Genomic DNA, 24,407 nt, shown 5'->3' on the forward strand with positions numbered 1-24,407 from the left:
CAGCTGCTGTGATTGGTATTACTCTGCCTATCCTGCTATTTTACTGGGAGTAAATGTGTCCAGTCACCGGCTTATCGGGATGGGCACCTGACAGGATATACGAGTCACATTAACCAGCTCAGTTCCACTCCCAATCTGGTCAGCCAGAGTCTCTGCTCCATTGCAGTCTGAATCAGTTTTGCTCAGATCTAAATCACACTTGTATAACCTGAAATTCATCACTTATTTCATGTGGAAAATTGAAACTAGTTTGGAACGTATGGAAGAGGATGTTACCAGGCGGATCATCGAGGGAAGATGATCGGGACAAGGGAAGCAAGGTACCAGCGCAGGGTCAGATTGAGAGCGGTGTCCCAATGGAATCCGGTCCGGCCGCAGAGAAGGAGGAGAAAATTCAGCCCAGAGACAGTGACGTCAGAGACACAGATCCGGACCCTGGAACCGGCAAAAGTGAGGCGACTACCTGTCAGCCCAGAGACAGTGACGTCAGGGACACTGATCCAGACCCTGGAACCGGCACAAGTGAGGCGACTATCTGTCAGCCCAGAGACAGTGACGTCAGAGACACTGATCCGGACCCTGGAACTGGCACAAGTGAGGCGACTGCCTGTCAGCTCGGAAGCTCATTGAACAGAGGACTGCCAAGTCCCAAAGAAGGATCGGGTGAGTGAAATATGAGGGTGACGTGCTGACAGAGTGCGGCAGGGTGGAGGGTATACAGGGTGGAGCCCTGTTGGAGGGTTGGTCAGAGGAGAGCGAAAATGTGTGGGTGTGGTACATGTGGTGCACTGAGCAGCCGTTACCCCACTACAGGAAATGTACTACCTGCTCTGAGGATTTCCAGGATGTGAATTGGAGGAAATGCAGCTGTCCAGATGAGGAGAGTGTTTCCGGGATGTGTATCAGGGGAAATGTATTCGCCAGGATGGAGAGAGTATCTCTGGGAAGCAAATATTACCAACCATTCCAACACTTATGCCCATCCAAATTTAAACAGGTGAATGGGTCGGATGGGGGATGGACTGGTTTATATTAAATGTGGTCCTTCTATTATGTAATGCCTAGAACATTGTTGGTTAGGCTTTAAGGCAAGTGTTAGATTCAAGTCAAGTCAAGTCACTTCTATATTGCCATTTCGACCATTACTGTTGATACAGTACATAGTAAAAATGAGTCGTTTTTCAGGACCACGGTGTTACATGACACGTTACAAAAACTAGACTGAACTACGTAAAAAAAACAACAGAGGAAAAGAAGAAAAACACACAACAACTACACTAAACTACACACCTATCTGGGACTGCATAAAGTTCACAAAACAGTGCAGACATTACAATAAATAATATACGTGACAATAGGGCAGTAAGGTGTCATGCCAGGCTCTGGGTATTGAGGAGTCTGATAGCTTGGGGGAAGAAACTGTTACATAGTCTGGCCGTGAGAGCCTGAATGCTTTGGAGCCTTTACCCAGATGGCAGGAGGGAGAAGAGATTGTTTGAGGGGTGCATGGATCCTTTATAATGCTGCTGGCTTTACGGATGCAGCGTGTAGTGTAAATGTCCATGATGGCGGGAAGAGAGACCCCGATGGTCTTCTCAGCTGACCTCACTATACGCTGCAGGGTGTTGCGATCTAAAATAGTGCAATTTCTGAACCAGGCAGTGGTGCAGCTGCTCAGGATGCTCTCAATACAACCACCTTAGAATGTGATGAGGATGGGGGGTGTTGGAGATGGACTTTTCTCAGCCTTCGCAGAAAGTGGAGACACTGCTGGGCTTTCTTTGCTATGGAGCTGGTGTTGAGGGACCAGGTGAGATTCTCCGCGAGATGAACACCAAGAAATTTGTTTTGTTCACATTCAGAGACAGGCTGCTGGCTCGGCACCAGTCCGTTAGCTGCTGCACCTCCTCTCTGTAAGCTGACTCGTCGTTCTTGCTGTGTGTTGCAGCACAGCCGTGGGTCAGCAGAGTGAACAGCAGTGGTCTGTGCACACAGCCGTAGGGGGACTCCGTGCTCAGTGTGATGGTGTTGGAGATGGAGAATTAATCCAATTTTGTATCTGGAGGCAGGTTCAAGACACGGTTTTTTTTTGTTGAGTTGGGTGAGAGCGGTGGAGACGAGGGATATCTGAGTTCAAGCCTACATTTTCCTTTTTATATTCACAGAGCCAGAGTTTACAATCTCCGACCTCCTGGCACAGGGGGAGGAATATCGACTGTACCAGCTGACAAAGTTCTACAGGGACAGACTCAAACAAGCAATTGAAGAAAAGGTTGAGAGACTGGGTTGGATGTTGACAAAGGAGGGACATTTCAGTAGAGAAGAAAATGAGGTGAGTGCAGTTCGTGTATTGTCACTGATCTGCTGGTATCAGAGGGATTAGTGATCAACATTAATCTCCTGCACGTTTTAGGAGATTGACCTGGGAATGGAGACTTTGATCTCTGACTTGCCTCTCGCAGATCTGGTTTCAGTTTTTAAGGTGGGGAGCACTGGGAACTGCAGGTTTAGCATCACCTTTTCCTGTATCACCTGCTGTATTTATCAGTGTGAAGTAAGAGCAGTGGCTGCATATCTGGACTTCCAAAAGGCATTCGGTCTGAAACTAATTTCAAATCTTGGCTGAACCGACGGGTAGCTTCACCTCATCTCATTAATCCAGGATGAGCATTAAACTGTCAATTGGGTCAACCGGCTTCACTGCGGTACCTGGGGGAGGGAAACCAGCTAACCACAGCTTGTCTTGGTTCCGTGAGTTCCCAAACAATGTGTGGCTGACTTGTCATAGTCAGAGCAAAGTACAGTACAGAAACAGGCCTTTTGGCCCATCTATTCCATGCCAGACTACAGAATCTACTTATTCCCACTGACCTGCACCGGGCCATGGCGCTCTATATGCTCTTTACGCAAGCATCTATTCAGAATTCTCTTCACAACTTGCACTACTTGCCCTGCTAGCTAGTTTTGCACTCTCACCACCCTCTGAGTAAACCGGTTTCACCTTTGTACCCTTTGAACTTCTCACCTTTCACCCTTTAGTGATAACCTCTTGTTGTAGTACCTCTTTACCTCAGTACAAAATGCCTGCTTGCATTTATCCTACCTATGTCCCAATGTAATTGTGTACACTTCTATCAAATCTCCGCTCAATCTTTCATGTTCCAATGAATAAAGTCCTAATCAGTTCACTCTTTTCTTATAATTTAGGTCTTCCAGTCCAGGTAAGATCCTTGTAATTTTTTTTTCTGTACACTTTCAAACTTATTTCCATCTTTCCTGCAGGTCGATGTGCAGAACTGCACATAATATCCAAATTAGGCCTCTCCAACGTCTTATACAACATCATATCGTACACGATATTTTCATTTACCAAGGTTAATGCGCTAAGAATCTTTCTTTCAAAACCCATCAACATTTTCCGTCACTCTCAATGACTTATGGACTTGTATTCCCAGATCACTTTGTTCTACCGGTCTCTCTGTGTAAGATCTACCCTAATTTGTCCATCCGAAGTGCAACATCTTGCACCTGTCTGCATTAAATTGCATCGTCTCCTTTTAAGTCCATTCTCCAGTTGGTCCAGATCTCACTGCAAGCTCCTGTAATCTTCCTCTTTGTCCACTGCACCTTCCCAATGTTGGAGTCATCAGCAAATTTGCTGATGCTGTTAACCGTAATTTCATCCAGATCATTGATATAGATGACAAACAACAACAGGCACAGCACCGATCCCCGTGACACTGCACGAGATACAGGCGCCAAACAGAAATGCAACAGTCTATCGTGTTACTCCGGATTCTTTCCAAAAAGTTAGTGTCTGATCCAGTTTACTACTTTATCTTGAATGCGAAGCAACTGAATCTTCTAGACTGACCTCCTATACGGGACCTTGACAAATACCGTGCTGAAGTCCATGTAGACAACATCCACAACCTTGCCTTCATCAACTTTCCTGGTAACTTCCTCGACAATCTCTGAGATTGATTAGGTGTGAAAGATCACGCACAAAGCTGATATCTTATGACCACAAACATCAATTTTTTGATCTAAAAGGGCAGAAGAAAGCACAAAACATAAAATAAATCTAGTGACTAGCTGATATCTCATGATCCCAAAAAATCAACAGGTTGTCCTGAAAGGGAAGAAGATCAATAGGATTTCCTGAAAGGGAAAGGGCAAACAAACAAAAATCTGCTAACTTGCTGAATATCTGACGAATGAGAGACAGGGACACTCCATTTCAGGTCATTCTCCTTGGAGCTCACAAACAGTGATTGTCTTGTCCTAGATCTGACCTATTCAGCCATGAGTGGTATTAGAAAATCAAGTGTGTTACACCCGTGAGTAACTCTGTTCTCGTTGGGATTCATTGGCTCTGTCTGTAATGAATCACACAGGCATTATCCAAAGGCAAGAGGTAATCTGTAAATATGTTGCTCATCTATAAATTCATCATCTGTAGACGTCTGCTTTACTGGTAAACCTTTAAATTTCTTTCACAACTGTAACTCCTCAGACCCGGCAGCAGTGAAACTGAGGGATTATTTCACAGTGCAGTGGACCATCAGGGAATGATGCTGATTTGTTCCATAATTGTTGTCCATTATTCGTGTTATGGAAAAGCTTTCCAACTCCCTTCTGGTAATTGTTCTAGGAGATGAATCATTCAGATCCAGGACATAGAACACAGAATAATACAGCACAGTACAGGCCCTTCAGCCCACAATGTTGTGCCGACCCTTAAACGCTGCCTCTCTTATTTCTCAGAGTGATGTCCTAAGTCCATCCATATTCAGTTACCTTAATTCCATCATAGGTGTATGTTGCTTGAAGACTATTCAATGTTTAATTTATAATTCCTCAGTTAATCAGGAAACCCATGCCTGCATTCAGGAAGTCATTACCATTTTACGGTATGAGTGCCAGGCAGTAACCATCTCCATTATAAGATAGCCGCACTGACATTCCTTAATCTTCTTTTGTCTTTACACATCATGAGACCATAAGGCATCAGAGCACAATTGGCCATTAGGCCCATCGATTCTGCTCCCCCATTACATCATGGGTGATGTACTATCCCTCTCAACCCCATTCTCCTGCCTTCGCCCAGTGAACTTTGCTGACCAGACTAGTCAAGAAGATACCAGCCTCTGTTTTAAATATACCCAATGACTTGGTCTCCGCAGCCATCACTGCCAATGAATTCTACAGATTCACTACTCCTCAGCTAAATAATCTCCTCATCTCTGTTCTAAATGGACGTCCCTCTAATCTGAGGCTGTTCCGTCTGGTTCTAGACTCCCCCAATTAGAAACATCATCTCCACGTCCTCTCAATGTCATTCGGTATTCCACAGGTTACAATTAGATTCCCCCTCATCCTTCCACACTCCGGCCAGTACAGGTGCATCCAGGATCCATTCCCATCAAAATCTGGTTTAATATCACTGGTTCTGTTTGTTTAGATTCCTCTCTGGATTTTTCACAATGCCATCACATATTTTCTCTGATCAGGGGATCAAAATATGCGAGTGCGTTCTGGCCAGTGCTTGTTCTTATATTCTGATCCTCTCGAAGTGAATGCTAGCATTGTATTTGCCTTTCATAACACCGACTCAAACTGCACGGAATCCTGCACTAGGTCTCCAGAGACTCTTTACAACTCCGATTTCTGAATTTTCTCCCAGATTCAAAAATAGTCTACTTCTTCATTATTTCTGCTAAAGTATATGGCCACGTACCTCACAATACTGCATTCCAATTGCCACTGATGTGTCCATTTTTCATCGGTCTATGTGGGGCACCTGGTCAAAGGTCCTCGGGAACTCCAAGTAAACAACTTGCACTGACTCTCTGTTGTCGACCCAGCATGCTGTTCTCTCAAAAAATTCCAACAGTTCAGTCAGGCAGGATTCCCTTCCATGGATGTTGGCCTTTTTCTTATCATGTGCGTCCAAATACCCCGAAACCTTATCCTCAATTATCGACTGCTGACATCTTCCCAAACGCTGATCAGACTAACTGGCCTATAGTTTAAAATGAACAGTCCTCCGGAACCATTCCAAAATCTAGTGATTCTTGAGTGATCATTACTAATGTCTCCACAATCTCTTCAGCCTCCTCCTTCAGAAGCAATCGGGTGCAGTTGATCTGGACTCATCTATCTTCTGAACTTTCAGCTTACCAAGCGCCTTCTCCGCAATAATTGCAAATACAGTCACATCTGCCACCTGACATTCTCAAATATCTGGTACGTTCTAGTGTTTTTACAGTGAGGACTGACGCAAAATGCTGACCAATATCTTCCAGCATTTCCTTGTCCCCTGATAGTACCTCTTCACTGTCATTTTCTGGTGGTCCAATATCCGCTCTCCTCTCTTACAATCTTCCTATATCAGACGGACCTTTTGGTAAGCTATTTTACATTATTCTCTAGCCTACCTTCATATTTCATATTTTCTCTATTTACGGTTTTTGAATTGCCTTCTGTTGGTTTGTAGAAACATTCCAGTCCTCCAGCTTTCTACTATATTTTGTAATAGTCTGTGCCGTTTCCTTTGCTTTTGTGCTACTTTGATTACCTCGTCAGCCACGGTTGATCATCCTCCCTTTAGAATAATTCTTCATCATTGTGATTGTTTGTCCTGCACCTTCTGAATTGCTCCGAGAAACTTCAGCCATTCCTGCTCTGCCATTGTCCCTGTTAGTGTCATTTTTGAATTTATTATTGCCCAGCTCCGCTCTCATGCCGAGGTAATTCCTTTATTCCACTGTTGCACTGATCCCTCTAACTTCACCTTCTCCCTTTCAACATGATTTTTGATTTTCTGCTCCAAAGCTACCTGCATATTGAAACTCCCCGTGACAATTTTAGCATTGACCTTTCTCCATGCCTCTCCTCTCCCCCGTTGTAATTTGTAGCCCACATCCTGGCTCCTGTCAACATGCCTGTATATAATTTCCATCAGGGTCATTTTACCTACGCAGTTTCTTAACATCCTCATCGTCTAATCCGACATCACCTCTTTCTCAGGACTTTTCATTTTTAATGACAGCAGCTTCGACCCAACACTTTCACCTACCTGCGTATCCTTTCGATTCAATATTTATCCTTGGATTTAAGCACCCAACTATAAACTTTTGTCAGCCACGATTCAGTGATGCCCGCCATCCATTTGTTTTTGCTCTCTCTCTCCCCTCTCTTCCGTTCTTGTTGTCACATCTTGTTGATGTAATGCTGCACATTGACAGATCAAGGAAATTAATCACATTGCATCGACTGCAGAGTGTCAGTAAATCCTTATTCTTACACATTATTGATTTAGAATTTCCTTCAGTTACTGTTTCTCTGTTAATGACTGAACCCAGGGAGGATGAGGCAGCAGCCCAGTGACTGCATCTGTTCTGAAGCTACTGGGGCCATGAACAGATACTTTCCTGCACATTCTCCATGTCTGTCTGTCTGCTCCACAATAAATTCATGGTTTCCTTTTGTAGCAATTCACTGAGCTGACAGAGAAGGGAAACCGGGCAGAGAGTTCCAGACTCTTCCTCAGTTTGGTGAATGGCAAAGGCTCCCTGGCCCGGAGGGCGATGTGGGAATCCTTTGTGACATGGAGGACTGAGTTACCGAAGTTGGACAGAATACTGAGGGAAATTCAGGAACTCGGTATGTTAAAACCACGCTCTGAACACAAAGGCACATTGAGATAAACATTTTAGTTATTTTAATTATTTTAGCTCTGTTTCCATGGATTTTTTTTTCATATTTAAACAGGTCCTGATCCACAGGAATACATGAACATCGGCCAAGGTTTATATGAATTACCCACTCAGCTGATCGGTGAGTGATGAAATGCACAGTTCAAACCACATCTCAAGTGTTAGTCTGTGACTTGGCAAAACCTGGGAATCAAAATTCGCCGTTAATCATTCGCTGATCTCTGGATTCAAGTAACAATTCAAAGAATCTCTCTTTGCAGCATGAATATTCTACATTGTATTTTTCTATTAATCCAGCTGTTGGTTCTGCTGAAGCCTTCACTCCAGGTCCTTACGCTCTGGGAATCCCAACACACCCCAGGCAGACTCCTGATACACTGTATGACCCAGTCCAGGTGACTTTTCTATCTTCAGACCTTTCATCTTCCAAGCCCCTTTTCCTTTTGTAATAGCACTACACGCAATTCTGTTCGCTGATGTTCTTTACCTTTTAGAATTCTGCCGGTGACTTGGACAGAGTTTGTCTGGCATTTCCTTTTCACCCGTTACTGTAACTACAACAGCAGTTTCTAGTGGTCCGATATCGACCCGCTCCCATTTTCCACTCTTTATATATCCGGGAAAGAAAGGAAAAATACTTTGGTATCCTTTCTTATATTATTGACCATTTCCTTGCATTTCCTGCACATTCATGTATAACTAGGAGCATCTATAACATAGTTGCCTCCGACATGACCCTAGTCACTAGACTCTAGACACTGGAATACTACAGCACAGTACAGGCTCTTCCGCCCCGGATGTTGTGCTGACCCATGTATTCCTTTAAAAAGGGTACTAAACCCACACTACCCCGTGACCCTCTCTTGTTCTTTCATCCATGTGCCTGTCCAAGAGGTTCTTAAATACCCTTAATGTTTTAGCCTCCAACACCATCTCTGGCAAGTTGTTCCAGGCACCCAGAACACTTTGTAAAAAAAAAATTACCTGTGATGACTCCCCTAAACTTCCCTCCCCTAACTTTGTACATATGCCCTCTAGTGTTTGCTGTTGGTGCCCTGGGAAACAGGTTCTCGCAATCCACCCGATCTATGCCTCTCATAATTTTTTAGACCTCTATCAAGTGCCCTCTCATCCTTCTACGTTCCAAACAGAAAAGTCCCAGCTCTGCTAACCTTGCTTCACATGACTTGTTCTCCAAACCAGGCAGCATCCTGGTAAATCTCCTCTGCACCCTCTCCATAGCTTCCACCTCCTTCCTATAATGAGGTGACTGGAATTGAACGCAATACTAAGTGCGGTCTCACCAGAGATTTGTAGATTTGCAACTTGGCCTCTCTATTCTTGAAATCAATCCCCCTATTAATGAAGCCTAGCATCCCATAAGAGTTCTTAACTATCCTATCAACCCGTGCAGCGACCTTAAGGGATATATGGATTTGAACCCCAAGGTCACTCTGTTCATTCACACTCTTAAGTAACCAACAATTAAACTTGTACTCAGCATTCTGGTTTGTCCTTCCAAAATGCATCACCTCACACTTATCCGGATTGAACCCCATCTGCCACTTTTCTGCCCAAATCTGCACCCTGTCTATATCCTCTTGTAACCTTCGACAACCTGCAGCTCCATCCACAAATCCTCCAACCTTCATGTCATCCACAAATTCACTCACCCATTCTTCCACCTCTACATCCAGGTCATTTATAAAAATCACAAATAGCAGGGGTCCCAGGACAGATCCCTGTGGCACTCCACTAGTCACCGACCTCCAGGCAGAATACTTTCCTTCCACAACTACCCTCTGCTTTCATCCTGTAAGCCAACTATTTATCCAAACAGCCAAGGTTCCACTTATCCCGTGCCTCATGACTTTCTGGATGAGTCTCTCGTGAGGGACCTTGTCAAATGCCTTGCTAAAATCCATGTGGACCACATCTACTACCGTACCTTCATCAATTGTTTTTTGTTACCTCTTCAAAAACTCAATTAGCCTCGTGAGGCACGACATTCCCTTCACAAAGTCATGTTGACTCAGACAGTAAATTCCAGGCACCCAGAACTCTTTTAAAAAACTACCCACAACTGCTGTAAATTTACCCCATCTCACCTTAACCAAATGCCCTCTGGTATTAGACACCAGTCATATGTAAAAAAAAACCAAACAAAATACAGGCTGTCAACCCAAACTCTTATCTCTCAAACTTGTACACCTCAGTCAGATTTCTATTCTAACTCCAGAATAAACAGATCAAGTTTATCAAACTTCTACTTGTAGCACATGCCACCGAACACAGGCAACACCCTGAAGAACCTGTTCTGCACCCTCTCCAATCCTTCCAAGAGCTGGACAATCAGAAGTGAACACAATACTCCAGGTGCTCCCTAATTAAGCAGAATTAAGCCATTCGGCTCAGTGAATTTGCTCTTCAATTCCTCTCTACCCCATTATCCCAGTAAACGTTGACGCTCTTCCTAATCAGGAACATATCGACCTGCATTTTAAATATATCCAATGAAGTGTCTTCCTCAGCCGTCTATGACAATAATTTCACAGATTCACCACCCGTCAGCCAAGACATTTCTCCCAGTTTGTGTCCCCGGCAGCCAGGACAATTCCCCACAGTTCTCAAGCATGTTAATATTCTGTATGAGCCTCCCATGTGGGACTTTGTCAGACACTCTACCAATATACAAGTAGACAATATCCATGTGTAACTGCATCCATCACCTTTGTCACCTCCTGGAGGAACTCAATCAAGCTGGCAAGACACAAACCCGACTCAAAGCCATGCTGCTGAACCCCAAACCACCTCATACATCCTCTCTGTCATACTCCCATGAGGCAGAACATATAAAAGGCTGAAGGTATATACCACCAGCCTCAACGACAGCTTTATTCTGCATTTATAAGACTACTAAATGGTCACCTACTATGTTATTATTGGCTCTTAATAATAATAAGACAATTTTATATCTAAAATTATAGCATCGTACATCTCGTAACTAATAACAACTCAGATAACAACTTAGATAACCACAATATACTCACAGGAGAGCAGACAGAATACCGTTCGGGTTTGAACAACAGATAGCAGATTATGTAATTCTATTTCAAATGCTGTGGAAAGCAGAAAACTTTCAGTGTTATATTGTCAATCAGAAAAAAACACATCTGGTTCTGTTCCTCGTGTGTTTAAAAGAAGTTCCAAATATATATAAAATTCATACAATGCTTGTGAAATTTCTACAACTGATGAAGCATTCGCGTAAAATAATCGTCCTATTAACAACCACAGAGGAACAACGACCACTATCAAAATAAAAGGAGGGATTTTCCAGAGCGACTCACTAAGCCCACTGCGGTTTTGTCTAGCTTTGTCTAGATCATCGGGACCTCTTCAGGGGCAGGTGGGACCTGTACAAGAGAGACGGGTTACACCTGAACTACAAGGACACCAATATACTTGCAGGGAGGTTTGCTAGTTTTATTGGGGAGGGTTTAAACTAGATGGGAACCAGCGTGCCAGAGTAGATAGTGGAACGGGGGTAAAAATAAATGATGTTGTTAGTTTATGCAAAGTCACAAATAGCAAGGTTGTGTGTGCTGGTAATAATCTTCTGAGGTGTGTCTATTTCAATGCGAGGAGTATTGTGGGAAAGGCAGACGAGCTGAGGGCCAGGATTGACACATGGAGTTATGACATCATAGCCATTACTGAAACTTGGCTACAGGAGGGGCAGGACTGGCAGCTCAATGTTCCAGGGTTCCATTGTTTCAGACATGATAGAGGCAGAGGGATGAAGGGTGGGTGGTGGCTTTGCTAGTCAGGGAAAATATTACAGCAGTGCTTCGACAAGACAGATTAGATGGCTTGTCCACTGAGGCCATATGGGTGGAGCTGAGAAACAGGAAGGCATGACCACATTAATAGGGTTGTATTATGGGCTACCCAATAGTCAGAGAGAATTGGAGGAGCAAAGAGATAGCTGAGAGATAACAGACAACAGCAGGAGACAGAAATTTATGATTGTAGAGGATTTTAATTTTCCACACATTGATTGGGACTCCCATACTGTTAAATGTCTAGATGGGTTTGAGTTTATAAAATGTGTTCAGGAAAGTTTGCTAAATCAACATATAGATGTACCAACTAGGGAGGATACAATATTAGATCTCCTATCAGGAAATGAGTTAGGGCAGGTGACGGAAGTCTGTGTAGGGGAACACTTTCGTTCCAGTGATCATAACGTCATTAGTTTCAACTTGATCATGGATAAAGACAGATCTGGTCCTCGGGTTGACGTTCTAAACCTGAAAAGGGCCAAATTTGAAGAAATGAGAAGGGATCTAAAATTCGTAGATTGGGACAGGTTGTTCTCTGGCAAGGATGTGATTGGTAAGTGGGAGACCTTCAAAGGAGAAATTTTGAGAGTGCAGAGTTTGTATGTTCCTGTCAGGGTTAAAGGCAAAATGAATAAGAATAAGGAGCCTTGGCTATCAAAGGATATTGGAACTCTGATAAAGAAGAAGAGAGAGATGTATAACATGTATAGGCAACAGGGAGGAAATAAGAAGCTTGAAGAGTATAAAAAGAGTAAGAAAATACTTAAGAAAGAAATCAGGAGGGCTAAAAGAAGACATGAGGTTGCTTTGGCAGTCAGGGTGAAGGATAATCCGAAGAGCTTCTGTAGGTAAGTTAAAAGCAAAAGGATAGTAAGGGATAAAATTGGTCCTCTTGAAGATCAGAGTGGTCGGCTATGCATGGAACCGGAAGAAATGGGAGAGATATTAAATGGTTATTTTGCATCTGTATTTATGAGAGAAACTGGAAAGGAGTCTATGGAAACAAGGCAAACAAGTAGGGAGATCATGGAACTTATACAGATTAAAGAGGAGGAGGTGCTTGCTATCTTGAGGCAAATCAGAGTAGATAAATCCCCGGGACCTGACAGGGTATTCCCTCGGACCTTGAAGGAGATTAATGTTGAAATTGCAGTGGCCCTGGCATAAATATTATGTCGATATCCATGGATCGGGTGCCAGGGGATTGGAGAATATCTCATGTAGTTCCGTTGTTTAAAAAAGGCTCAAAAAGTAAGTCGTGAAATTATAGGCTGGTAAGTTTGACATCGGTAGTAGGTAAATTATTAGATGGAATACAAAGAGATAGGATCTCCAGGTATTTGGATAGACAGGGACTTATTAGAAAATGTCAATAGGGCTTTGTGCGTGGTAGGTCACGTTTAACCAATCTATTAGAGTTTATCGAGGACGTTACCAGGAAAGTGGATTAAGGGAAGGTAGTGGATGTTGTCTACATGGACTTCAGTAAGGCCTTTGAGAAGGTCCCACATGGGAGGTTAGTAGGGAAGATTCAGTCGCTAGGTATACATGGAGAGGTAGTAGATTGGATTAGACATTGGTTCAGTGGAAGAAGCCAGACAGTGGTAGTGGAGGATTGTTACTCTGAGTGGAGGCCTGTGACTAGTGATGTGTCACGGGGATCAGTGCTGGGTCCATTGTTATTTGTCATCTATCTCAATGATCTGGATGAGAATCTGGCAAATTGGATCAGCAAATTCACTGATGATACAAAGATTGGAGGTGTAGTGGATAGTGAGGAAAGTTTTCAAAGCTTGCAGAGGGATTTGGACCAGTTGGAGAAATGGGCTGAAAAATGGCAGATGGAGTTTAATACGGACAAGTGTGAGGTATTGCACTTCAGAAGGTCAAACCAAGTTAGAACATACAAGGTAAATGTTAGGACACGAGGAGGGCAGTAGAACAGAGGGATCTGGGAGTATAGATACATAATTCCCTAAAAGTGGCGTCATTAGTAGATAGGGTTGTAAAGAGAGCTTTTGGTAAATTGGCCTTTATAAATCAAAGTACTGAGTATAAGAGTTGGAATGTAATGGTGAGGTTGTATAAGACATTGGTGAGACCGAATTTGGTGTATTGTATGCAGTTTTGGTCACCTAATTACAGGAAGGATATTAATAAGGTTGAAAGAGTGCAGAGAAGGTTTACAAAGATGTTGCCGGGACTTGAGAAACTGAGTTACAGGGAAAGTTTGAATAGGTTAGAACTCAATTCCCTGGCATGTAGGAGAATGAGAGGTGATTTGACAGAGGTGTATAAAATTATGATGGGTATAGATAGAGGGAATGCAAGCAGGCTTTTTCAACTGAGGCTAGGGGAGAAAAAAAGAACCCCAGAGGTCATGGGTTAAGGGTGAAGGGGGAAAAGTTTAAAGGGAACTTTGGGGAAGGTGCTTCTTCACGCAGAGAGTGGTGGGAGTGTGGAACGAGCTGCCAGATGAAGTTGTGGATGCGGGCTGACTTCTGACATTCAAGAAAACTTGGACAGGTATATGGATGAGAGGTGTATTGAGGCATATGGGCCAGGTGCAGGTCAGTGGGACTAAGCAGGAAAATGGTTTGGCACAGACAAGAAGGGCCGAAAGGCCTTTTTCTGTGCTGTAATGTTCTATGGTTCTATCTGAGGTGAAAGAGGTGCTGTTGTGCCTTTTTTCACTACACAGTTGATGTGTACAGACCACATGAGGTCCTCAGTGATGTGAATGCCGAGGTATTTGAAGCTGTTCACTCTCTCAACCCCAGATCCATTGATGTCAATAGGGGTTAGCCCGTCTCCATTCCTCTTGTCTTTGCAACATTGCATCCAGCTCCTTTGTTTTTGCGACATTGAGGGAGAAGTTGTTTTCTTGTCAACACTGTGTCAGGGTGGTGACTTCTTCTGTGTAGGCTGCCTCGTTATTATTTGAGATTTGGCCAATAAATATAGTATCCTCAGCAAATTTAACTAGCAGATTGGAGCTGTGGGTAGCGACACAGTCATGCGCATACAGAGAGTAAAGGAGGGAGCTTAGGACACAGCCCTGAGGGGCTCCTGTGTTGAGGGTCAGAGGGGCAGAGGTGAGGGAGCCCACTCTTACCACTTGCTGGTGATCTGACAGGAAGTCCAGGACCCAGCTGCACAAGGCAGGGTGAAGGCCGAGGTCTCTGAGCTTCTTGTCAAGCCTGGAGGGAATGATGGTATTGAATGCTGAACTGCAGTCTAATGACATCATTCTCACACAAGCATCCCTCTTCTCCAGATGTTTAAGGAGGTGTGCAGAGCAGTGGCTGTTGTGTCATCTGTTGATCGGTTGTGTCGGTAGGTGAATTGTAGGGGGTCCAGTGTGGGTGGTAACAAGCTGCAGATGTAGTCCATGACCAGTCTCTCAAAGCAGTTGCTTATGACTGAGGTGAGTGCGACAGGACGCCAGACGTTCAGGGATGTTGCCTTAGTCGTTTTAGGTACAGGAACAACGGTGGATGATTTGAAGCAGGAGGGAACTCTACTCTCGGAGAGGGTGAGATTAAAAATATCCGTAAATACACCTGCCAGTTGTGCCGCGCGCATCCTGAGTACCCGCCCTGGGACGCCGTCCGGTCCCACAGGCTTGCGACTGTCCACTCGTTGGAAACACCTGCGAACTTCAGCCTCAGAGATGACCAATGTGCAGGTCGCTTTGTCGGCTCTCCCCGGGGTCTCAGTGTTGGCGATATCGAACCGAGCGTAAAGAGACTTAGATCCTCTGAGAGACAGGCAGCGATGTTGGCAGCACCACTGCACTTACCTCTGAAGTCTGCATTGGGGTGCAGAGCTTGCCATCAGCTGTGTGTGTTGTTGGTGGAGAGCTGTGCCTGAATACGATCTCTGTATTGTCGTTTCGCTGCCTGGATGACTTTGCACAGATCGGAGCTGAATTTCTTGAGCTCCTGCTGATCACCGGCAATGTAAGCAGTCGGTCACACGGCAAGTGCTGTTCACACGGAACTGTTGATACAAATATTGTGGTTTGGAAAGTCCTGACCGATTTCTGAAGGAAATCATCTCCCCTCTGTGACAATAACACACAACTGGGGGATGTTGTTATTACACAGCTGTGATAATAACAGCCGGGAACTCCCTTGGCAGCCGGAAAGGTTTACACAGCAGCACCAGGTACTCCAGATCCGGGGAACAAAAGGGTTTGAGAGCATGGACATTCCGGGGTTCCACCAAGCATTAATGATCATGAAACATACCCTAAATCCTGTTCTCTTCCCAAATAGGTGTGTGTCTGTGTGTGTGTGTGTGTGTGTGTGTGTGTGTGTGTGTGTGTGTATGTGTGTGTGTGTGTGTGTGTGTGTGTGTGTGTGTATGTGTGTGTGTGTGTGTGTGTGTGTGTCTGTGTGTGTGTGTGTGTGTGTGTGTGTGTGTCTGTGTGTGTGTGTGTCTGTGTGTGTGTGTGTGTGTGTCTGTGTGTGTGTGTGTGTGTGTGTCTGTGTGTGTGTGTGTGTGTGTGTGTGTGTGTGTGTGTCTGTGTGTGTGTGTGTGTGTGTGTGTCTGTGTGTGTGTGTGTGTGTGTGTGTCTGTGTGTGTGTGTCTGTGTGTGTGTGTGTGTGTGTGTGTCTGTGTGTGTGTGTGTGTGTGTGTGTGTGTGTGTGTGTGTCTGTGTGTGTGTGTGTGTGTGTGTCTGTGTGTGTGTGTGTGTGTGTGTGTGTGTGTGTCTGTGTGTGTGTGTGTGTGTGTGTGTGTCTGTGTGTGTGTGTGTGTGTGTGTGTGTGTCTGTGTGTGTGTGTGTGTGTGTGTGTGTGTGTGTGTCTGTGTGTGTGTGTGTGTGTGTGTGTGTCTGTGTGTGTGTGTGTGTGTCTGTGTGTGTGTGTGTGTGTGTGTATGTGTGTGTGTGTGTGTGTGTGTGTGTGTGTCTGTGAGTGGGGGTTGGTGGTACTGGATGACAACACGATTGTTGATGCCGGTAGGGGCCAATTCCGAATCTGTGGACTCGGGAGCAGTTGGGACAGAGGGACAGCTGGGATGCAGGCGCTTGGGTAGTTGGAATCTTCTTGTATCGCCTCTTCTTTTCAGCACTCGCTCTTCGGGGTTCCTCAAAATTCTTGGCTTTTCCGTGGATCAGCGGCTGCCACTCGTTGACCTCCATATTTACCTGAGAGAGCCTCTGCTTAATTTGGCCCTTGTACCTCCTGCGCGGGGCACCACGATCTCTCTTGCCCTGAGAGAGCTCTCCGTAGTGTACTGCTTTCGGTAACCTGGAGTTGTCCATGCGAGACATGTGGCCTGTCAGACGGTGGATCTGGCTGAGCAGCGAAGTGGCTTCAGGGCCTGGAAGTTGAACATATATAGCTGTGCATGTCTGTGTGATTATATGAAATATTAAACTAAATAAGTAGTGCAGAAATAGAAATTTAAAAAGAGATTAGTGAGGCAGAATCGATGGGTTCAATGTCCATTCGGAAGCTGCATGGTAGAGGAGAAGTTGCTGGTGAATCGTTGAGTGTGCACCTTACTCCGTTCCTCGTGAACCAGACGGTGATGCAGACAGTTACAATGCTCTGCAAGTTACACCTGTAGAAATATTCAAGTGATGTTGAAAACTCCTGATGAAATATTGCCACTGTTGTGCCTTCTCTGTAGCTGCATCGATATATTGGGTCCAGGTTAGATACTCGGAGATATTGACAGCCAGGAATTTGGAATTGCTCACTCTTTCCACATCAGATCCCTCTGTGAGGACTGGTGTGTCGTGTTCCCTCATCTCGCCTTTTCTGAAATCCACAATTAGCTCTATTGACATAGATGTCGACAAGGAAGTGTCGAGCTCCTGTCTCAGAGTTGGAGACGTCTTCTCAGAAACAGAAGGGATCATTGTAGCATTACAGGACAAGGTTGTTGACACATGTAGTTATCAATAATACAGAATAAACGACTAATAGGTCCAAGACGATATATGCTGAAAATTATAAGAGAAACTACAAACAATCCGACTTTAAAAGATCCTGCAGTTCAACTGAATCTCATTACTTGCACAAGCAAAATAAAATGGCGAACAACATTCACAAAAACATTGCTTAAACTACAACTGATGAAAAACCCCATAATTTACTAAATATACAAGCCTCTTCCACTTTTGGAGTTAGAGTCCTTCATATCATACTGCGTCCGATCATTATTTCAGATAGGATAATATATGATCTGTGTTCGGATGTAATTTTACAGGATAAACAAGCAAAAGCAACCTTTTAAATATATATAGCCATTCCAAACACACATAACTTACAGAAATGAATTAGTAAAAAAAAATATACCAGAAATATATTGAATTGAAAGGGCAAAATGAAAGACTATGGAACACTAACAGGGTATTATTTATCCCAATCGTAATATCGATAACTGGTATCATCCTAAAGGCTTTACAGAATAGTATTAATAAATTAGGCCCACACGGCGATACTTGTGTAAATCTTCGCAAACCCATAGCACTATACACCACGAGAATAGTCTGAGATCTCTTATCAATTGAGACATGTGTGTGCTTGGCTATGCCTGTACCTCAAGTTTTACCAGTTTAGGCTAAGATAATAATAATAATAATAATAATAATAATAATAATAATGACTTATTTATAAAGCACCTTTCATCCAGACGATGCCGTTCAAACCGCATCACAACGGGATAAAGTGCAAACTAGAAAACAAAAGACAGAATGTGTCAGTCCTAATATACACCTCAGACTTCTGCACAGTACTGTAGTTTAAGCTGTTGAATTCTACAGTTTAGGAACATAGTCCCAAAAAAACTCAATGCTGACCTCCCAATGATCCTTTCGCCTTCTACCTTATTGTCTGCCTGCACTGCATTTTATCGGCAACTGAAACACTGTTTCCCTGAACTATTCTGTTCCAATTTGCCTTATACAACCTCATTGCACCGATGCTATGTAATGATCTATTTGGATCGCATGCAGAAAAGTTTTCCATTTTACAGTGGTGCATGTCACAATAATAAACCAATTTACCGATTCATTGTCAATAATACATCGCCCCTCGATTGCTTAAGATTGTTATAACCGGGGGGGGGGGGGGGGGAGGGGGGTGACAGTGCGGATGAGCTGCCACGACCTATTAAATGCTCCCAGTGGCGAGTAGCCTCTGTCCAGCTCTTGGTCTTCACGTGAGATTTAGCCACTAATCCCGGTGGAAGCGTTTCTTCTGACAGGAGAAGAGGCAGAGGTGGGTTACTGGTGCCTTACAACCAGTCACTTTGGGCAGATGGGGCTTGTTGGCTGTGATTGGCAGCTCACCCAGGAACAAGAAAACTCTGATCTCAAAACTCCACTGTCTTGTAACTGTAACCCCTCATGGGGAAGAGTTTGGGAGTAAACCCAGTGGGAAAAGCCTGGAGCTGGAGTATCTGAGTCAGTGTTAAATGGTGTTCAACGCAGACTGCCATCTCCTGCGACACCTCTGGTGCCAAGCTGTGTCAGTCTATGTCGTTCCTTTGTGTACATCAGATGCATGGAGAGAGGGAGCTTGCTACTTCGGCAGAAGCTTCCTCTCCATATCAGAGTGTCCCGGCTTGCAGGGGCAGGACATCCATGGTCGACTCTGACAGACGGAGGCCTCCTAAGACAGCGCCCCACACCCCCACAGCAAGACTGATGAGTAGCAGTTGCCAACTCTTCACCACCCTCTCCCACAGACACGATGTACATCACTGAGACAGACCCTTGTGGCTTCTTCCATTAACAGAGATTCCTTTCCACCAATCCTCCATCACTGCGATTGAAAACTACTCATTTTCATCTCTGTCATTCCGATGGGTTATCGATCCGCAACTTCACTGTGATTCTCCCCAGACGCTGCCCGACTTGAGTATTTCCCGCGTATTCTGCTCCTGTTTTGATGCAAGAGCAGTGGACATCTGTGACTCCCCAGTGTGCAGATTGGCCAAAATGCACAGTGACCTGCTCTCCATAGTTCCACACCAGATCAACATTAACATCGTCTGTTAATGAGTCAAACAATGCTTTAAATATAGTGAAATGTTGTTATAACGGGAGGTGCAGTCAGGATTGCAATAGGATATTCAAGATTCAAAAACTTTATTGTCGTTCCAACCATACATCAGCTCTGCAGGGTAGAATGAGACAGCGGTTCCCAGGAGCAGTGCAATCATAACATAACAAACACAACACTAAATAATAAACACAACAATAAATAATAAAACACAACAGCCACATGTTGCTTTAAATCAAGTTATAAGTGTCCGGTGCAAGTTAAAAGTGTCCAAAGCAGAGTCAGATAGAGCAGCTATTTAGCAGTCTGACTGCCTGTGGGAGGAAGCTGTTTAGTAGCCTTGTGGATTTAGTTTTGATGCTCCTGTAACGTTTACCTGATGTCAGAAGAACAAACAGTTCATGGAGAGGGTGTGAGGGGTTGTTAATGATGTACCGTGTCTTCTGGAGGCATCGACGTTGAAAGAGGTCTTGGAAGAAGGTAGGGAGACCCCAATAACCTTCTCTGCTCCCCTAACCACCCCCTGAAAGGCTTTTTTGTCGGCAGCACTGCAGCTGGAGTACCAGGTTGTGCTGCAAAAGGTCAGCACACTCTCAACCACGCCTCTGTAGAATGTAGTTAAGATGGTAGTGGGGAGTGATGCTTGTTTAAGCTTCCTGAGAAAGTGCAATCAGGGGAATGTTCACCTTCACAAATTACTACAACCAGAACGTGAGGATTGGACATTTTCAGGGACATCCATTGCTGTCAATTCTGTGCCTGCGAACAGAATTTTACTTTCTGTCCTAATATCCATGGAAGCATTGAATTGATTCATGTAATCTCAAACACTGAATGCTGAAATACCGTTATAAAGTTCTTTGTCAGATGAGCCGTTTAACGTTTTGAATATGTTCTCTGTTCCCATGGAAGATGTTCAACAGAAACACAAGGAGACTCTGCGGACACAAACTGAAACACTGAGAGTGAACACGATCCTGATGAGGGAGAAGGTGAAGGTTTTCCAGCTGGCTGATCAATACGCTGAGCTCACGGTCATTTCTACTGTTCGAGATCGGACACTGGTGGAACATGAGCTGCTGGCAAGAGGCAGAGAACATGAGCATGAAAGAGAGAAACAACTCCGCAGACAGCTGGAAAAAATCCGTACTGATCAGTTATTCCAGAGCAGCTTTTCCCGGAGTAAATCCAAATCTGGGAGTTCAGCAGCAGTGGCCGGAGTCCCGGGAATCGGGAAAACAACGATGGTACAAAAGATTGTTAATGACTGGGCCATGGGGAAAATATACCGACAATTCCAGTTTGTCTTCAGTTTCAAATTCCGAGATTTAAACACCATTAATTGCAGAATAAACCTGAGGGAACTGATTCTGGATCAGTATTCTTACTTTGGGAATTTCCTGAGAGAGGTGTGGAAGAATCCAGAAGGATTACTGTTTATATTCGATGGTTTGGATGAATTCAAACACAAAATCGATTTTGCGGACAGTCGGAGAGATACAGAACCAAAGCACCAGTGCCCAGATCCCGAGTGGTGGTGTGAAGTGTCGGACATTGTGTACAGTTTAATCCAGGGCAAGCTGCTCCCAGGGTGTTCAGTGCTGGTGACCACCCGCCCCACTGCATTACATTTATTGGAAAAGGCGGATATCAGTGTCTGGGCTGAAATCCTGGGATTTGTTGATGAGGAACGGAAGGAATATTTCATCAGACATTTTGAAGATCAGACGGTGGCGGAAGCTGTTTTCAATTATGTGAAGGAGAACGAGATCCTGTACACCATGACCTACAACCCCTCCTACTGCTGGATCCTCGCTCTGGCACTAGGCCCCTTCTTCACACAAAGAGTCAGGGACCCACAGCGAGTTCCCAAGACCATCACCCAACTGTACTCCTACTATATTTACAACATCCTGAAAAACCACGGCCGTGAGATTGAGAGACCCCGTGATGTGTTACTCAGGGTTGGTCAGATGGCCTTCAGAGGAGTGTCCGAGAAGAAGATTGTGTTTACAGATGGAGATTTGGTCAACTACAGTCTGCAGCCTTCCCAGTTCCTGTCCGGGTTCCTGATGGAGCTTTTGGAGAGAGAGGATTCTGCCCAAAGCGTGGTGTACACATTCCCACACCTCACCATCCAAGAGTTTGTAGCTGCAGTCGCACAATTCCTGAATCCACATCCCGGGGATATCCTGAAATTCCTCACTAAAGCCCACAACACGGCAGATGGGCGATTTGAGATATTTCTCCGTTTTGTTGCTGGTCTCTCCTCCGCAATGACAGCTCGGGGCCTGGTGGAGTTTCTGGGTCCATTTCCTCATGAAACAACCTGCCGGGTGATTGACTGGGTGAAGGAGGAGGTTAAACGTCAGATTGGAAACACAGGGAGTGAAGCTGGTAAAAGGAGCCTCTTGAACACATTGCACTACCTGTTTGAGTCTCAGAATCGTGGACTGGCTCAGGAAACACTGGGATCTGTGGAAACACTTTCATTCCGTGGAATGACACTGACCCCGATTGACTGCGCCGTCCTGTCTCATGTCATCGGATTCTGTGATACAATAAAAGACCTCAACCTGGGGAACTGCCACATTGAGTGTGAGGGAATCCAGCGGCTGGGACCCGGGCTGCATAAGTGCCAGGTGTTGAGGTAACTTGATTTATCACTCACTCGGAACTGTGAAACTGTTCTATTGTGTCATTTCAATGTAAAGAGATTTGGGTTAAACTGTGTTAAATCAGATTGTGAAGAATTGTGACAAATGCCCAGGGGATCGGTCAGCAATTCCCCAAGGACAGGAGGGTTCTGTGGTTCCTTGTGAAGGGATGTTGGAGACTTCATCAGATCAGTGAACAACGACCATTGGTTTAATGGTAGTAAATCACAGGAATGGCCGTGTTTCCTGCTGCCTGTGACACGTCCATTGACAATGTTCCTTCTCACTGTTACTGACACCCAGATCGACACTGACTGCAGCAGATGGGTCAAAGATTCACACCCCCTTCCCGGTGAGGGACAAGAGGCCGTCTGCAGACTGTCCCAGTGAGAAGGAAAGAAATACCATTGTGAGATTGCCCACCCCTGCCCTTTCCTGTTTGTGACTTTGCTCACTACCAGATACACAGAGAGCGAGGCCGCATCTCCTCTGGGTCTCTGTTCAGACACAACACACGCGTACAAAAATTCCCCTTCCTCCTTTCGGATCTCTCTTCCAATCCCCCTTCCTCCTGTGGGATCTCTCTGCCTCATCCCCCTTCCTCCTCTCAGATCTCTTTTCCCCATCCCCCATCCTCCTATGGGTTCTCTCTTCCCCATCCCCCTTCCTCCAGTGGGATCTCTCTTCCCCATTCCCCTTCCACCTCTAGGTTCTCTCTTCCCCATCCCCTTCCCTCCAGTGGTATCCCTTCCCATTCCGCTTTCCTCCTGTGGAATCTATCTTCCCCATCCCCTTACCTCCAGTCGGATCTCTCTACACCATCCCCCTTCCACCTGTGGGATCTCTCTTCCCCATCCCCCTTCTTCCTGTGGCAACTGACCTCCCCATATTCCTTCATAGAATCGTAAAATCATAGAACACTACAACATAGAAAACAAGCCATTCGGCCCTTCTGCTCTGTGCCAAAACTTTATTCCGCTAGTCCCATTGACCTGCACCCAGTCCATCGCCCTCCAGACCTCTCCCATCCATGCATCTATCAGATTTATTCTTAAAACCTAACAGTGTGTCCGCATTTTCCACATCAGATGGCAGCTCGTTCCGCATTCTCACAACTCTCTGAGTGAGGACGTTCCCCCTAAACCTTTCCCCTTTCACCCTGAAGCAAAGTCCTTTTGTAATTTATCTCTCCTAATCTGTGTGGAAAGAGCCCATTCGCATCTACCCTGTCTATTCCCCTCGTAATTGTGTAAACTTCTATCAAATCTCCCCTCATTCTTCTGCGCTCCGAGGAATAAAGTCTTAACCTGTTCAATCCTTCCTTGTAACTCAACTCCTGAAGAGCCGGCAACATCCTCGCAGATCTTTTCTGCACACTTTCAGTCTTACTGATATCCGTCCTATAGTTCAGTGACCAGAATTGCACACAATACTCCAAATTTGGCTTCACCAATGTCTTGTACAACCTCACCATAACTTTCCAACTCCTATACTCAACTTTGATTTATGAATGCCCGGATGCCAAAAGCCTTCTTTACAACCCTGTCTCCCAGTGATGCCACTTTCAGGGAATTATGTATCTGAACTCCCAGATCCCTTTCTTCCTGCGCATTCCTCAGTGCCCTACCCTTTACTGTCTATGTCCTACCTTGATTTGTCCTTACAAAATGGAACACCTCACACTTGTCTGCATTAATTTCCATCTGCCATTTTCTGGCCCATGTTGCCAGTTGGTGCAGATCCCTCTGCAAGCTTTGAAAGCCTTCCTCGCTGTCCGCAACGCCTCCAATCTTAGTGTCATCAGCAAACTTGCTGGTCCAACTTATCACACTATCATCTAGATCATTGATATAGACAACAAACAACAATAGTCCCAGCACAGATCCCTGAGATACACCACTAGTCACAGGCCTCCAGTCTCAGAAGCAATGATCCACTAAGACTCTCTGTCTTCTCCCACACAGCCAATTTGGAATCCAATCTACAACCTTTCCATGGATACCTACTGTCTGAAACTTCTGAACTAACCTCCCATGTGGGACCTTGTCAAAAGCCTTATTAAAGTTCATGTAGACAACATCCACAGCCATTCCTTCATGTGCATTCTTGGTAACCTCCTTGAAAAACTCTACAGGATTCATTAAACACGATCTGCCATGA

The 24,407-nt window shown here is 44.8% G+C and overlaps 2 protein-coding genes and 1 long non-coding RNA gene across 11 annotated transcripts in view; 2 read left to right on the forward strand and 1 right to left on the reverse strand.

The window, feature by feature from the left end:
• The window catches only part of LOC132386410 (keratin-associated protein 5-1-like), a 52,636-nt gene extending 34,422 nt beyond the window's left edge, over nt 1-18,214 (forward strand). The window contains exon 2 of the mRNA XM_059958689.1: nt 13,716-18,214. Coding sequence (XP_059814672.1) covers nt 15,659-16,609 — 951 coding nt within the window. The 5' untranslated portion in view covers nt 13,716-15,658 and the 3' untranslated portion in view covers nt 16,610-18,214. The remainder of the gene's footprint in view (nt 1-13,715) is intronic.
• The window catches only part of LOC132386408 (NACHT, LRR and PYD domains-containing protein 3-like), a 40,771-nt gene extending 18,512 nt beyond the window's left edge, over nt 1-22,259 (forward strand). For 7 of the 9 annotated variants that reach the window (XM_059958681.1, XM_059958680.1, XM_059958682.1 and 4 more), the window contains 5 exons: nt 250-663; nt 2,166-2,332; nt 7,497-7,668; nt 7,777-7,842; nt 20,503-22,259. In XM_059958681.1, coding sequence (XP_059814664.1) covers nt 250-663; nt 2,166-2,332; nt 7,497-7,668; nt 7,777-7,842; nt 20,503-22,244 — 2,561 coding nt within the window. In that variant the 3' untranslated portion in view covers nt 22,245-22,259. The remainder of the gene's footprint in view (nt 1-249; nt 664-2,165; nt 2,333-7,496; nt 7,669-7,776; nt 7,843-20,502) is intronic. The other 2 variants (XM_059958687.1, XM_059958688.1) reach the window with 1 other exon arrangement.
• On the reverse strand, nt 4,063-18,261 carry LOC132386412 (uncharacterized). The gene is made up of 3 exons (XR_009509530.1): nt 18,207-18,261; nt 7,082-7,236; nt 4,063-4,379 (listed from the first exon to the last, which is right to left on the reverse strand). It is a non-coding gene; the product is annotated as an uncharacterized LOC132386412 (long non-coding RNA).
• Nucleotides 22,260-24,407: the final 2,148 nt, after the last annotated feature.

This window comes from Hypanus sabinus, unplaced genomic scaffold (genome assembly GCF_030144855.1).
Source record: "Hypanus sabinus isolate sHypSab1 unplaced genomic scaffold, sHypSab1.hap1 scaffold_1147, whole genome shotgun sequence".
Classification (NCBI taxonomy): domain Eukaryota; kingdom Metazoa; phylum Chordata; class Chondrichthyes; order Myliobatiformes; family Dasyatidae; genus Hypanus; species Hypanus sabinus.